General features: G+C 44.9%; 1 protein-coding gene and 1 long non-coding RNA gene across 2 annotated transcripts in view; one reads left to right on the forward strand and one right to left on the reverse strand.

The window, feature by feature from the left end:
• Nucleotides 1–5,970, reverse strand: part of HDGF (heparin binding growth factor) — an 88,617-nt gene extending 82,647 nt beyond the window's left edge. Inside the window, exon 1 of the mRNA XM_085638252.1 lies at nucleotides 5,387–5,970. Coding sequence (XP_085494378.1) covers nucleotides 5,387–5,482 — 96 coding nt within the window. The 5' untranslated portion in view covers nucleotides 5,483–5,970. The remainder of the gene's footprint in view (nucleotides 1–5,386) is intronic.
• A 326-nt stretch (nucleotides 5,971–6,296) lies between these two features.
• The window catches only part of LOC146775878 (uncharacterized), a 108,848-nt gene continuing 99,236 nt past the window's right edge, over nucleotides 6,297–15,908 (forward strand). Inside the window, exon 1 of the long non-coding RNA XR_014972310.1 lies at nucleotides 6,297–6,636. This is a non-coding gene — a long non-coding RNA (uncharacterized LOC146775878). The remainder of the gene's footprint in view (nucleotides 6,637–15,908) is intronic.

A 15,908-nucleotide genomic window follows, 5' to 3' on the forward strand; every position in this document is an offset into this window, starting at 1 on the left:
CTTGGACAAGAAGACTCAGAAGAGCGGAGGACAGTGTGCAGAGTGGAAACACAGCCGCGTACTCAATGCAAGTCAAAGGGAAAGTCGTGTTTGCTGAATTTAAGGACTCTTCCCAGCAGACCCGGAAGAAACCTTGTGGAAGAAAAAAGGTTGGAGAGTCACCCCACCTGTAGATATCCCAGGAACCAGGATACCTACACCAGAGAAACTGGGTGCATAGATGCAAATTGATGTTGGAAACCGCTGTAGACCGCAATGGAGGACTTCAGTATAGATGCCACTGGCAAAGAAGTTGAAGGAGTCCGGTGGGATCCAAGAGTTGATTCTTGAACAGGAGTACCTGCAAGCAGAGCGGACAGTCTATGCCACTCTGGACTGACCAGAAGGCACGGAAGACCAATGACCAACGATGACGGAAGATGCAGGAGTGATGACGGAGACCTTGTAGCTCCAGCTCCAGCTGTGAGGACCAGGCGACGTTGTGGAAGACCAAGAGCTGTATACGGGGTGCCCCACGTTGGAAGTAAAGAACCAGGTGGTTGGTGTCTGGCGGGAGCACCAACAAGCCTTGGCAGCAGAAACAGACGTGGAAGACGAAAAAGGTGCAGTGTTAGGACCAGCAAAGTTTGAGGGACTCACCAGGTGCAGGGGAGTCAGAGCAGGCCACCATGCAAGCAGGGGAGACAGCTGAAGCCAAAGAAGACCCTCAAGAGGTCCCATAGGCCGAAGGCACAGGAGTCACAAGAGGACCTTGTGCAGCTCACCAAAGATGCAGGCCCATGGTCCAGAGGATGCAGTGAGGACAAAGATCTTGGCAGGGAGAGATGCTGGAGCTTCTTGTAGCCCGAAGATCTCTGAAGGACAGTCAACAAGCCTTGGCAACAGCATGTCAATACTGTGAAAAATGGTGCTGTTCCAGCGGCTCCGACAAGGGCTACAGGCCTCAAGCTTGCCGAGGAGACCGTGCGGGCCTCAAGGGAGTTGCAGAACCACCATCTGCGTTGCCGAGCCTTTTGAAGACTGTGGGGCCTCAGGACCAGCAGACCAGTCAGCTTCATTGCGGTGCCTGCAGATGCAGGGGAGTGACTACTTCACTCCAAGGGAGAATATTGCGTGTGCCTTTGATGCCCACAGGCCTTAAGAAGAACCTGGATGAAGCACAGAAGACTGGCAGGAGTCTTCCTAGCTGCAGTCTCGGGCGAAGTCCAAGGTGTCCAAATGGCTGAAGTGGTTTTGAATTTGAATCTTGCCCCACAACCAATCTGAAGAGCCACAGGTAAGCCCTTAATTACCCTAAGGAAAGGGTTGGAACGATTCAAGGACACCTCCCAGAGGAGGGGCTAGACAGAGGGGAGGCTACTCCTATGTCCTTTGGCCAGTTTTGCCCCAGAGAGGGAGCCAATAGCTCCCTGAACTGGCTCAAACTGAAGTATGCAAGGAGGGCACCAAATGTGCCATTCAAAGCAGTCTGGTGGCGCTGCTAAGCGCCCCCACCCTGCCCAATACACCAAGTCCTGTCTGGGGGTGGTAACACCTCCCTGGGACAGGAAACCTATTGTTATACCTTTCCCTGCTCAAGCTCAGCTCCGCAGAATTGTGTCTTGTCTGCAGCAGCACTAGCTGGCTGTTCGACCCCAACAGGCTAATACTGGGAATACAGAGAGCCCCCCAGAACATGGGATCCTGCATCCGACACTGGAAGCAGCGTTGGTGTACAATTCCAAAATGTTTGATAGCACATGTGACAGGTTTAGGTGCTGCCAGTATATAGCTAGACATCTAGTATTTGACTTGATGTTCACTATATGTATTTAATGGCTGACCGCACTTACAAAGCCTGGTGAATCGACTCGGGGTTTGTAGAGGGGCCTTGCTCATGCACGGGCACCCTCTCACTTGTAAATAGGCACCCTGCCCTCAGGACTGAAGAGCATGCCATATAAGGAATCTTATATCAGTTGGAAGGGGTGCTAGCACCAACTTACACAGGCTGCAAAGGCAGACCTTTAGTCACCGTGTGAGTGGTCTCTCAGTGGCATAATACATGCGGCAGCCCATGGGAGACAACTGGTGCACATATGCCCAGGGTACCTTAGTACCTTATATTAGGGACTTACCTGGGCACACCAGTAGCCAATTAGAAAGGTACCAAAGTACTTACCACTGCCAGATTTAGGGAGGAATCAGTGATGGGGTCCTGAGTAGCAGGATATCAGTCACTAGTCAGAATAACACCAGCAAAAGTGGGGGTAACCATGAAAGCAGATCCTACTCTAATACACAACCACCCCACCAGCACACAACCCAAAAAAGAAAGGAGACTAGACTAACTTGCCCAGTTGAGTCTTGATTTTCTCAGTTGAAATATCTGGAGAGCCCATCTGAGTTGGTGAGGTTACTCCCAGGTCTATGTTCCACAGAAAAGTCCCATCACCTGTAGGGAAACGAACCACCTCAAAAAGTTTGGTATTTTCACCCTTCATCTGCTTAAGCCATCAGAGGGGGCCTATGATCTGTCTGAACACAGCAGTGAGTATCAAAAAGGTATAGCCTCAAGGCCCTAACCACTGTAAAGGCCTCACTCTCAATAGACAACCAACATTTCTCGCGGGTTGGGGGGGGGGGGTTCAACCTTCTGCTTATAAAAGCTACTGGTTAGTCCTGGCCCTCTGCATTAAGTTGTGACATAACAGCTCCTATACCCATCTCAGAAGCATCTGTCTGGACAATTACGGTTTTGGAGTAATCAGGACTTTGCCGAATGCGATTAGACCACATGGCCTGATTCAGGTCATCAAATGCCTTTTGACAGCTAACTGTCCACTGAACTTTCTTAGGCATCCTTTTGGAAGTTAAGATCATTAAGGGGAGTCACAATGGACCTATATCCCTTAAACCTCCTGTAGTACCCAGTTAGGACTAAGAAAGCTCTGACTCGAGTCTGGATGGTGGGAGCAACCCAGCCCATTGTAGACTGGATTTTGCTCTTTAATGGTTGAACTTGGCCTCCACCCACCAGGTGACCCAAATACACAACCTTGCCTTGCCCTTTCTGGCACGTTGTGGCCTTAATAGAGAGGCCTGCCTTTTGCAGGGCCTCCAGAACCTTTCTATGGTAGACCAGGCGATCCTCCCTGGTGGAACTAAAGACAGCAATATCATCTAGATATGCTGCACTATAGGCTTCCAGACATGTGAGAAGTTTGTTCTCCAAATTATGAAATGTGGCAGTGCATTCTTCAAGCCAAAGGCATTACAATAACTTGATATTGCCCACTAGCAGTTGAAAATGCTGTTTTTGGCTTGGCATCACAGAGTCCGATTTGCCATTAGCCAGCAGTCAGATCAAGTGTACTAAGATATTTGGCTGAGGAGAGTATCAATTAGCTCATCAGCCGTAGGAATTGGCTAGGCATCAGTCCTGGTGACAGCACTGAGGCCTATGTAGTCTACACAGAACCTCATCTCTCTTACCATCTTGGGTGCGAGGTTTTGGCAAAAGGACTCCTGGACTAGCCCAAGGGCAATCCGAAGGCTCAATGACCCAACTCCAGCATCTGTTAGACCCAAGTCCTGATGCAACATCTGACATGGTCAGGCTGTCTGTAAATGTTATTCTTCACAGGCAGACTTAAGTAGAATTTGCTAAGTGATCCTGGTACACTTTAAGCCCACACAAAATTACAACTCTGCAGTGTCCAAGTGATGACAACAAACACACAGATGTGCGTAGCCTATACTACACCAACTAAGCTCCAATTGCAGCATTTATTGGAGAAATAACCAATAGATGCAGCTTTCAACCACAGGTTCTTGCCCTGTAACGTTCTAAACCCTCCTCATATATCCTCCCATATCATTCACTCCATTATATTCAAAATGATATCAACTCAGCTTGCCTTTTACAGAAAGTTATAGTTATTACTCGAACACTCATCAACACTTGAGTAGGCTTTGTTACCACCCATTGTGTCTTAACAGTAAGCTGGCATGGTCTCTTCTGGTTCATGTACAGTTTTAAGGCAACCATATCCACGTTTAGGGTAGATTATAACACAGGGCTCATTAGTCTTTCACAGTAAAATACAGTCTTCTTTGGCAAGTAGTTGCCACCCATTTGAACTTACAGATGTAAACGCACCCAATTATATTCAGCTTCTGAGCAGCACACTCCTCACTAGCACTGCATCGCACTTTGGAATACCTACCATGTAGAGTGTTATGTTTTACAATATATGTTACACTAACCGTGAAAACTTAAAAGCAGCGTGTACTTTGTTTTTATTGTGGACACGAAGAGGACTCTTTGGATGCCTCTTCTCTAGGTCATATAACGATGGAATACTGGTAAGTTCGTGAACGTTTCTCGAGTACTTTTAATAGGCACCCACGCAGTGAGCATCAGTAAAAGCGAAGCTAACTTCAAACCCCCTAGAATGATAGTTCTCCATGAACATGTGCACTAAACAAGCAGCCCAAAGATCATGCAGTGGAACGTTACAATAACCAATAATAACAAAACATTAATGTGACCTCATAAGTAAACACATTACTACAAATACATCGACAAAATCCCCAATGTACATAATTGTAGCGGAATGGGTGCAACATGGACTTTACCGCCAAGCTTATGTAATGGGATTGCACATCTCCACCAACCACGCTGACGCCAACGACGTTGCCGCCAAAGCAAACTTCTCGGTAGCCAATATGGTGGTCGACGGCCAGGCAGATGAATACTAAGAGAGCAAAACAACATGTGCCTTGCTATCGTGCGCATTGGTAATTTCGGCATGGAATAGCTTATAATAAATAGGACAGGACATAGTGGGCGTTCCCCAACAGGCAGCTTTACCTACCCACGTGAGGCGTGATGGGAAGGATCTGTGAATATCGCAGGGACAAGGACTCCAGGGTCAACAAAGCTGTGAGACCCGAACATGGCTTGCCTCAAATAGGTCAAACCAGTATCGATACAATCAAAATTATCAATAACTATGCCAAACAGATTTCGCCGTATTTATGGAACTTTTACTACTCGTATTGTGCTGCAGTTCCAATGTACAATTATCACTGAAAGTGAAAACTTAAACAACAAGTTAGTTACAAACTTATGGCATTCTAAATCATTTTAATTCCTTTTAACTTCGAGAATATACATTGGGTAGCAGTGAAAACCAGCTAACCATCGTCAAAGCGCCGCAAGCGGTTGCCACTTATTTATAACACATTATGTAAGAAAGAATCTAAACGAGTTAGGTGGTAGAGACGATGAAAAGCCTGTCTCGGTATTTAAGACGTCTCACGAGTTTCGATGGCTTATTTTAAAATTTACCAACACTCAAAACGCCTTGGAAAACGTGCAAAGCTAAAATCTCGGTCTTACCCGTGCAGGCCAATGCGGGTAACCCTTCATCTTGGCGAAGACCAGGTCCCCACACTTGTACTCAGTCTGCCGGTTGGGACGGGCTATTTTCTTCATTGGCGCGGTTAAAGTGTAAAGTGTAACGCCTAGACGTGTGTGTTCTTGCCAAAAAGCGGTCACGGAGGACTCTGGCGCGAAGAGGCCTCTTAGCTTCTTTCGGTCTTTTTCCTAACTAGCGCCGGTGGCACCAACGGTCCAGGAGTCGCGTGTTGGCGGGAAGAGCGCCAGTCAGACTCTGTGGACCTGTCCAGGTGTCCAGAGCACTTGCTGGGGGCTGCCTTCTTACAGTTGCCCTCGCGATAATCGATTAAGGCCTTGTGATGTGATCGCGCGGCTTTCAGAAGGGTTCCTCTTCGGTTCCCTATCTCAGATCTTCCACTGTTTCTCTTCGGTGGTGAGCGCTGTTTTTGCGCTTTTGTTTGCTGACGGCGAAGGCGCTACAAAGCTGCCCCTGGGTGCGTTGTTTGTGTTTGCGAAGAGAGAGAAAAACGATCCTCCTCCGCACTGACCACCTCCCCTCCAGTCCCGTCGCTTTTAGTAGACATAGAAGAAGGATGACGTCGCACGCCCCTTTGACCCGGAAAGTTGTGTACAGCAAAATGTGGTAACCATCTTAAAAGGTGCAAAAAGCCCTTAACTAGTGTTCGCTTTAGGTGCAATTACGGCAGAAGGATCATACAACTCTTTTGCTCAAGAAACAGTATGAAGGATGACATTTTAATTCTGATTTTCTACAGCATTTTGTTTGCTATTACTAAGAATCCATTTAATTGTTCGAAAATACAGTTCTTTGGGAGGTTCCGATCTTTTATTGTGCTCAAATGGGATGTTTACTATGTAAAATGGACACAATCAAGGCTTACATATTCTGACAGGTAAGTTCTATCGTTCGACTTCCATTTTGTTTCGTGCTTGTCTGTACTCAGCCCCTCCCCGTCCTTCTCACTATCTTATGTCACTGAGGTTCTCTTGGCGGCTCTTGTTTTCAAATTGGCTCCTATTTCGGCAATTGATGTTTTTCGCCAGGGTGATGAAACGAACCCAGAATCATCAACAGAGGAGGTCCTGAGCTGCTGGGGGAGGGGAACCCCAGACAGAGAGCACAGAACTTCGAAGCGGTTGCCATGTTGGGTGTGTTGTCATCCTTTCTCACGATCAGGCAGACGTTAAAAAGGACGCTGTTTACCAAACGGTCGTGTTTTGTATTAAAGGTATAGAACCTGTTCTTATTTTAAGAACTGAATGTATTCATTAATTTTGAGCTGAAAGAAAATACTTCATTCAAACTTAAATATATATATATAATGTGCACATCATTTAGTAGCACATTATGTGTTCTTGTGGTATAATATATAGAGGGTAACGAAGGCCACTGCAGCCTCTGCGGCGTGGGCATACATGCCAGCATTTTAGGACAGGGACGTGGGAGATTTAAAATAAAAAATCGGGAGAATGAAAATTCCTCTTTGACTTCTATTGTAGAAAATGCAATTTCTGGCGGGAGACAGCTAAAATAAAGCCATTTTGGCGTAGGCCCTCTCCAACCCTTCAAGAGGCCCATTTATTTTTATGTTTTTATATAGCTCATACTAAACACAGTGGTGTTAGAGCGCTTTACAAAAGAGCAAAGTACATTACATAAGAAACTCCACGTAATGTGGTAGAGTTTATACAAAATATGACTGCTACTGTTATTCATGGTGAGGGTTATATATTTACAAGTTACTTGTTCCCTCCCCAAAAAACATGTGCAATGCAATAGGTCTCGGATCTACAAGAGTTTGGGCTATTGGCATTGTAAATAACAATACCTTAAACTCCTGCACATGCAAGACCTACCGTGCCCCTTTCTTTAGACCCGGCTTGTCTAAAGAAAACGGTGTGGCCCCGATTAAAGTGAAAGCGTGGTATGAGGCACTTGTAAACAAAAAATGCACATTTCTTTAATTAACGCAGCGCCTCTTTGTAGGCGTCCGTGCAGCGGGGGAGGGAAAGGAACGGAGCGCATTTAAAAATTATATTGTGACGCTCTTTAAGTGGGCACTGCCCTGAGTTACTAAAATCGACGGAGCGGTAAGGAGTTTGGCAAGCTGCACATACCCACCTGGCTACCAATGTAAATAAATTAAAAGTAAATAAATAGGAAAAAATAAAAGTAGTACGGTGACCCGCAAATAAAACAAGAAATGTTAATGAAAAGTCTGGAAGCAGGCGCCATTACTGAAGCTGGTATCCCATGAGTTCTGGGTACATTATTTAAGTAAATAGTTCTCAGAACTGCTAATGAAAGCGCCCAAGTTATGATGCATGTAAAAGGGACAGTCCTCCTGGGAGGTAACAACAGAAGACAGGGAGGTACTAAGGAGAGACCAGTAGCTATCAACAAATCAGAAGCCAACATTTACAAATCCCAATGATATAAGCCAATAACAAATATGGGCGGAGAGTGGGCGGAGCTTCAAGTCCATACCTGAATACAGCATGCTTTGCAGAGTAGCGCATGCGCTTCCCAGGCTTGACCTAAGAAATTACAGATTGCATACTATAGTTGGAGCGATTGGGGTTGCATAAGTACATTTTACATATTTACATAGTTGAGTTCAGAGGTTGAGCTAGCTCTCCAGTGAGTGTAATGAAACAGCCAGAGTCATGCTGAGGAATGTGAGGGCTATTGCCTGTTGGGGAGCTGAGAGAATAGAATTAATGATAAAAGTGTCTCTGGAAGAGAAGAGTTTCAAGGTTCATATTGAAGATGCGGAAAGAAGTGGTGGTGCAAAGGTTTGGAGGAACTGAGTTCCAAATTCTGGACGCATTACCTGAGAAAGAATGTGTCATAATTCTTTCTCTTTTGAAAGTCGGAGGTTCGAGCAGTAGGTTTTCAGCATTAAATGAGGATCTGGAGCCACCTGGAATTTTGAGTTTGTTAGCTATGTAGCAAGGGGTAGAAGTATGGATGGCTTTATGGGTGTTACAGGCAGTCTTAAATATTGACATAGCTTCAGTGGGAATCCAGTAAAGAGTTACTAGGGTGGTTGTGCTATGGTAGTTTCTTATGGGTCAGTGGACAAAGTGAGCTGCCAACTGGAGGATGGATTTTAAAGGAGAAAGGTGGATCTTGGGGAGGCCTTCAAGGAGAGAATTACAGTAGTCCAATCTGGAGAAAAACAAATATTGAACAAGGTTTTTCAGGTCTTGTTCAGGAATGAAACACCTGATCCCCTGAGAAGGCACAGTTGGTAAGAGGAAGATCATAAGGTGGAGAAGTCACTACGTGAGCTGGGAAGTCTGGCTGTTGGAAAAAAGGTCTGGTTAAGGGGGGGGGGGGAGTAATCTATTTGAGGGGAGTTCTTCGAATTCACAGAAAGCAGCAGGGTGGAACAAGTAACAGTACTGGACGACAGCTGGGACATGGTGTTGAGGGTGGAGTCCAAGTAGGAGAGATTGGAAGGACAGGATTGGACACAGTAATACAAATCGCATACTATGAATGTGGGGAATTCAGGATCCGTATGTTCCAATGTAAGAAGCAATGCTTTGAGTTCAGCCATCTGTGCAGTTGAGTGCACAGATGGCTGACTGAGTGCGAGATTTTTGTGGTTGGAATTTTCCGTCCAATATCACACCAAAACAGTTGCACATGCCACTGAATATTGGTGCTTGGTGCTTTTAGCAGGCTGGGCTGAACCATCAGTATAAATAACATATGTAAACTGTTCTAGAGGTAAAACAGTGCTGGGTATGGGATACGAATGCTCATATTGTAGAACTTTTTCTCTGGTAGGACTGGTCGAAGACAAAGTCTACATCAACAGCTGTTAGGGATGTTGCCCACTGTATCCATCTAGGATGGAGGACTTTAGTGTTAGGAACACTAGCTTTTGTAACAGTCTCCAAGGCTAGATCAGGAGTAACAACAAAGATGTGCTTCCCTTGTGTCAGGGGCCACTCTTTAAGAATTGCACCCAGGTAGACGGACTGTGCGGATCCACCTTGCTTTTGCGTAGCCAAGGCACGCTTCACAGATCTCCCGATTCATTTAAAAAGACTGTAACTTGACCAGATGGGACGATCGAGTACCCGCGTCAACTCCCATACTGCATAGGCTGGAGCAGCCGCCCACCTGTGCTTTTGGCATTTGCCCTGAGATCTCTTCGTACCTACAACAGGCCGAGCCTACAGGAAGTCCAACGGTTTACACATTGGCATTCGCCATGCTGTGCACATTCGTGGTTGCCAGCCTCTCACCCCGTCTTTGACACTGGGCACCCGGCTGGGTCCCGTGTGAGTATTCTTTTTATTTTTATTTTCACCTGACCGTTTTTTTCACACTTTTCACATGGCTGCACAATCTTTTTTCAGATGTCCCTACATCTATAGGTCCTGAAGAGACCCTATATTGTATGAAGGGTCGAAACGTAGTCGACAACTATTTAAAGCGAACCATTTGATCAGCTCTGACTGTTGTACACAGTGGCTGTGATCATTGTAAAATTATTGATGGTCGTCTTTGAAAATTGTGGAAATCAAGTTATATATGTCTCAAATTCACTAGTCTTTGTTTTTATGGTTCTATTTACACTGGGGACACCAAGCACTATTGTAATTTTTTTCTTTCTGTACATATTTATATACTCTTTGAAACATAAAGTCCTCCGACATTTTGTGTCTGATACTTACTTTCCCTGCTAGTTATTCGCTGGTAGTAATAAATGTCTACCTGCGTCCTCACCCGGTACAGTTGGGCCTGTCGATTGTGGGCGCTCTGGATGATGTATTACATTCCCTTCCACCTGCGTCCCATAAATTAATAGGTGCAGATTTTAACTGTCATTTCGAACCCCTTCCTGGGATTCCCTCCCCTACTTGTGATGAGGATGAAAATTATATAATCCCAGACCCTATTATTTATCCTGCCAAACGTCTCCTCCCTTTAGCCCTTGAGATTAACAAGCTTACCATCGCACACTCCTTGAGGGCTTGCAATGGCAGACTCTGCCCGGACGTGCCGGGGTCTTTTGCTTATAATAGACCCGGGAGCTGTTCGACTATCGACTACCTTTTGGTGAACGTGGAATTTTTGGGCCATTTAGCAGCTTTCTCTGTTATTCCGCGGGTCGATAGTGATCACAACCTACTGTCACTGGAACTGGTAAATAACATTGGTGGCAGTGGAATCCATAAACACCTATTACCACTAAATAGCGAGAATCTGGTGCTAGCTGCAGGTGGTAGACGGATTAGGTGGGCAAGGGTTGTGACCAATGAACTAAAGCTTGCAGCTTTATATAGCAGTGTTTCCCGCTCTCTGGAGGCAGTCTCCTACCTTCTGAGCCCCAATGGGGACATTTCCCAGAACCGTCTCCTAGATTTCCAGAACATCCATAAGGATCTCCTTGGCAGCCTGGCTGGCTTCTTTTATAGTCCTACTGCCTCAAAACCTAGGCCTCCCAGGCCTGAGCATTGGTTTAATGGTTCTTGTAGGCGGGCTAAGACTGCCCTGATAAAAGAGGTAAAAGAAGGCACACAGTCTAGTATCCGGGCGGCGAGGGCCTCCTACAAAAATCTGATTAAGGAGGCAAAATCCGAGTGGGAGGATCAAAGGTGGCAAAATTTAATGCAAGCAATAGCAGACCGTGACTCGAGGGCGTTTTGGAACATTGTTCGAACTGGTACGGCAGCCAGCAGCCCCGCAATTATTCCTAATCTCAGCGAGGAGGTCTGGCTTGCCCACTTTAAACCCCTCTTTTCCGTCAGTAAATCCAAGGGAGGTCCCGATCCGGGCACCCTGCCGAATGATATTGTAACGGATCAGCTGGGCCAGGAAGAACTAGAGAGCCGATTCTTCTCCCTCTCAGAAATAGAATTGGCCCTCAACACCCTATCAGTAGGGAAAGCCCCGGGGCTCGACAGGATCCCTGGTGACCTGTACAGAAGTGATCCAAAAATCTGGGCCCCTTATATTTGTGTATATTTTAACACCATTTTGCAGGGCCTTAGAATCCCGGATACCTGGTTGGGTGCAGAAATTATACCGATTTATAAAAAATCTTCCCCTTTGGATCCAGCCAATTACCGCCCCATAAGTTTGCTTGATGTCTTACAGAAGCTGTTTGCCCGAGCCCTTTTAACCAGACTGCAGACCTGGATGGAGGATCACCAAATTCTAACCTTCCTCCAGGCGGGGTTCCGTGCAAAGGTTTCTACCATTGACCAATTATTCAGATTACAGTTGATTTACTGGAAGTCAGTCAGCATGGGTGCTGGCAATCTTTATTTGATTTTTGTGGACCTTCGGTCCGCATTTGATATGGTTCAAAGGGAAAAACTATGGGCCCTTTTGTTAGAGATGGGTGTTCCCCCCTACCTTTGCCACTTATTCAAACGTCTCCATTCAGGCACTTATGCAAGGGTGAGATATGGGAGATGTGGGGAAATTTCCGGGCCATTTCCGGTTGAAAAGGGTGTGAGGCAGGGCTGTGTCCTGGCCCCCACTCTTTTCTCCCTTTTTATCAATGGGTTGATTGAGTATCTCCTGCGCACCGCTAATTTGGACTCCCCTATCCTGGCTGGGCGTAAGGTACCGGCCCTAATGTTCGCGGATGACAAACTTTTGCTGTCTAAATCCTACATGGGCATCCAGCGTACATTAGAGGCCTTCTGCTCTTTCTGTAAAAACAGGGATTTGGAACTGAATCTATCCAAAACAAAATTTATGGTTTTCGGCTCCAATTCATTTAACTGCCCCCACCCTAAGATGGGAGATGTAGAGCTGGATAGGGTCGACACTTTTGATTATCTGGGGGTGACCCTTAATGACAAAATGAAATGGGGGTCCCATTTGGCGAAGGCTAATTTGAAACTAGCTCAATCAGTGGGGGGTATCCTGAAGGTGTATAATAACACCTCTTTTAAACCTCTGGGCCCCCCCATGGAAATCTACAAATCCCAAGCTAGAGGGGGGGCGCTTTATGGCGCTGAACTCTGGGGATATTCAATTCCCGCTTCCCTTTCTTCAATTGAGAATTCTTTCATTAGGAGACTGCTGAAATTACCTGTTAGCACTCCTTTAACTCCCTTGAGATGGGATTTGGGTTTGGTTCCCATAGAAGAGATTGCCCTGAATCGCCCTCTCCAGTTCTGGAGACGACTTTGGTCAACGCCCGAGCTGGCAAGCTATAGGTATGATCTTGGTGATATATTGGCAAGGGGAAAATTGGATAAAATCCCTTGGCTTACCTATGTAAAGAACCTCTGCTACTCCATAGGGATGGGGAACCTATGGTCCGCCCCGGAAGAGACATGCTGTGCACTTTCGAAGAAATCATTGCGGGAGGTTTTGAAATCATATCGGAAGGAAATGCTATTCCACTCCTCTTTGGGTAGGCTTACCGACACCTTCCTGGACATTAAGATTAGTCCCCAGTTCGAAGTTTTTCTGGACGTCATCCAACCATCCTTGGCAAAGAAACTTTACATCCAGTTCAGACACGGCTCGCTACCGCTGAGGGATTTTACTCATAGATGGTCTAATGTTTCGGATCCCTTAAGCACGTGTCCTGTATGTACTGACACCTGTGAAACAGAGTTGCATGTTGTCCTTTTCTGCCCTTTATATATCAACGCAAGAAAAAAGTGGATCGTCCAGTTATGCAAGTCTAGGGGTCTTAGGGACTACAAGGAGGTGTTCAGAATTTTGAAATACGATACTACCCCATTGATAGTGTTTGCAATGTCCAAATTTCTTCTTTCCATGTGGTTTATAAGGTCCAAAACTATGATTTCTGTCACACAATCCTCCTGATTCTAGTATTGTCTCCATTGCTACCATAGAACTCGGTGGGGTAGTGAGTACATTTTTGGCCCCGGATACAGTTTTAATAATTTGTTTTTGTGGAATAACTCTGTTCCTTCGTTGTGTAATTTCTTTCATGTAACAATTTTAATGTTTCAATGGATTACACTCTATACAATGTCTATTTAATCATGTTTTAATGTATATCACTATTTATGTCTTTTTATGGTATTTTACCGAAATAAAAGCTTTGACTGACTGAAATATAAAAGAACTATTGGAAATACGAACGGAGGTATTCATGGTCTCCTTTCGTTCTGACATCTACGTAACCCGTAATTATTGCGATTGTGCATAGTATTATTAATATAGCGAGGTAATTTTCTGCAGGAACCACTGTTTCTGTCACATACAATTTACCCTGGTTCCTAGTGAGTAGGGTGTCCCTTGTTTCTGTTTGCAACTTTAAGAATAGCCATCTGCACTGCAGTCAGTTTATTTTAGCAATGTATGTAAGTGACGTGTAAAAATCAAGATGAGCGAATTCATATAGTGATTTAATGCCTCGTGCATAATTAGGTATGTAAGTTCTGCCAAAATTAAGCAATACTAACAGGGACTGTAATTTCTTTAAAGTGTTTGGAAGTTGCAGTTGTGCACATTTCTCCAGAAAGTGAGGGGCAAGACTTTTCCCTCATGGGTAAACTCATATTCCAAGAAACGGACACTTTGAAATGCAATGTTAGATTTCTTAAAGTTGAACTTGTAGCTAATTTCAGCAAATCCCAATATTATGCGATCTACTCTGGGGAAATGTGGGTTTAACTCATCGTCCATCAGGTAGATATCATCCACGTAAGACAATGCGTCTGGGCCAATATTGTGTCGAATTGACAATGTACGTGCATCAAACAGTCCTGGACTGTTTTAATATCCCATGGCTAGTCAAGAAAAGCAATGTTTCTAGCCAAGCGCTGAGAAGGCTGTCCAATCCCTGTTTTCAGATGGTAGGGTTAGTCAGAAAAAAACATCGCAATATCCAAGTTTGTTTTTTATTTTTTACGGACTATATTATTAATGAGTGCCACACGGTGTGTATTCTGTATTGCAAAAGCATGTGTATGACTGTTTAAATGTCTGTAGTCTAAGACTGCAATATGAATGATCCGGTTTCAAAACATGAAAAGGAAGATTATTCATTTGAGAGACACAGGGTTCAATTACTCCATGGTACTCCAATTGGCAGAGTATTTCTCTTAACAGGCGCTTTAGCATCCCGTTTGATCAGGTACTGTGTCTGCACTTGTTGGCTGCACCGCATGGGTATTATGTGATAGGGAGAGTCCTTATCCTAGCCAACATGATTGCGATATAAAGCTGGAGCTTGTGCAAGAGCCCATTCTGCTGCATAGGCTTGTTTGACTTCATCAGGGACAAAAGCAGAAAAGGAAGGAATAATTACATCATCACCTTGTGGGGATGTTTGAAAAAACTGTGGGGGGCAATTCACCTCTGCTAAAAAAATGTGATAGGACAATCTAAAATTTCCCCAGAATATTACTCTAACGGTGCGCTGTTTGTCACTCTCAATTTGTATATCCAAATCATATAATCTGTCTGGAGGGCCGCCTATGCATCTATCTGGGGTTTCAACTATACCAAAGCTACCAGTTGCTCTCGCTGCCAGAAACTCCTGGAGATTCAAGCACACTATAGTGACTTCTGCCGCGCTGTCGTGGAGAGTCACTGCCCAACTCCTGTTCAGCACAAGTGTCCTCAGTGTTTGTGGCATACATGGCGGTTTTAACCATAACTTTCTTTTTGTTAAATTGGGGCTCAAATTTTCTTTATCTTCACGTCAGATGAGCATTGTGAGTCCCTCTTTGGTTTCACATACTCTTGTTGTCTGCAATCAGATCACCCTCCTCTCTGGTAGTGCTTGCCAGATGAGTCCTAAAAAGAATGAAGAGAACAAGTTTCAGTAATCGAATAGCTGTCTGGAGTCTTGATTTGTGTATGATCAGGCAAATTAAAGCACCTCTTTGAGGGCTTCGGTTGAGGAGAACCTCCTCGAAGTTTACCTTTCTGCTTTTGTTTAGATTTGACCCATGGTTTTTTAACAATTTCAGGGTTCTGCATGGCTTCCTTGTCAGAACTAGGTTTGCCAAGTGGTGGTTTAAAGGGTCTCGTTCCTAAATTATTGTGTCCTAATGAAGTACAGACATTGGCAATATTTAATAGGTAGCTAACATTCCCGGTCAGCTTGTGCGACCGCTGTGAGCAGCTTCCCCTTTAATGATAGACAGAATCATTGCAGACACCACAGGAACATTTCCCACTCATTTCATCACCCAAATCCAGGGTAGTAGCTGCCCCATGCTCATCCTGTATTTGTTTTAACACCTCTGGCAAGTTTGACATAGACGGAGTACCATGAATTATGTTATAGATAGGGCTCCCGGTTTTATGGTATTTATTTTTCGGCCATTTCCGTCTGTATTTATCCATATTTATTTTTGGGCCAGTTTATCTGTATTTATCCACATTTATTTTTGCCACAAGCAAAAGACGACGTTACAGCTAGTATTTTTCCGCAGTTATTTAAATCAACAATGCACACATGCGCTCGGTTGTTATTGGTCAACACAATACATTAATCTGAAAACTTTGCCATTGTAGTACACAATACCT

Source organism: Triturus cristatus, chromosome 12 (genome assembly GCF_964204655.1).
Source record: "Triturus cristatus chromosome 12, aTriCri1.1, whole genome shotgun sequence".
Classification (NCBI taxonomy): domain Eukaryota; kingdom Metazoa; phylum Chordata; class Amphibia; order Caudata; family Salamandridae; genus Triturus; species Triturus cristatus.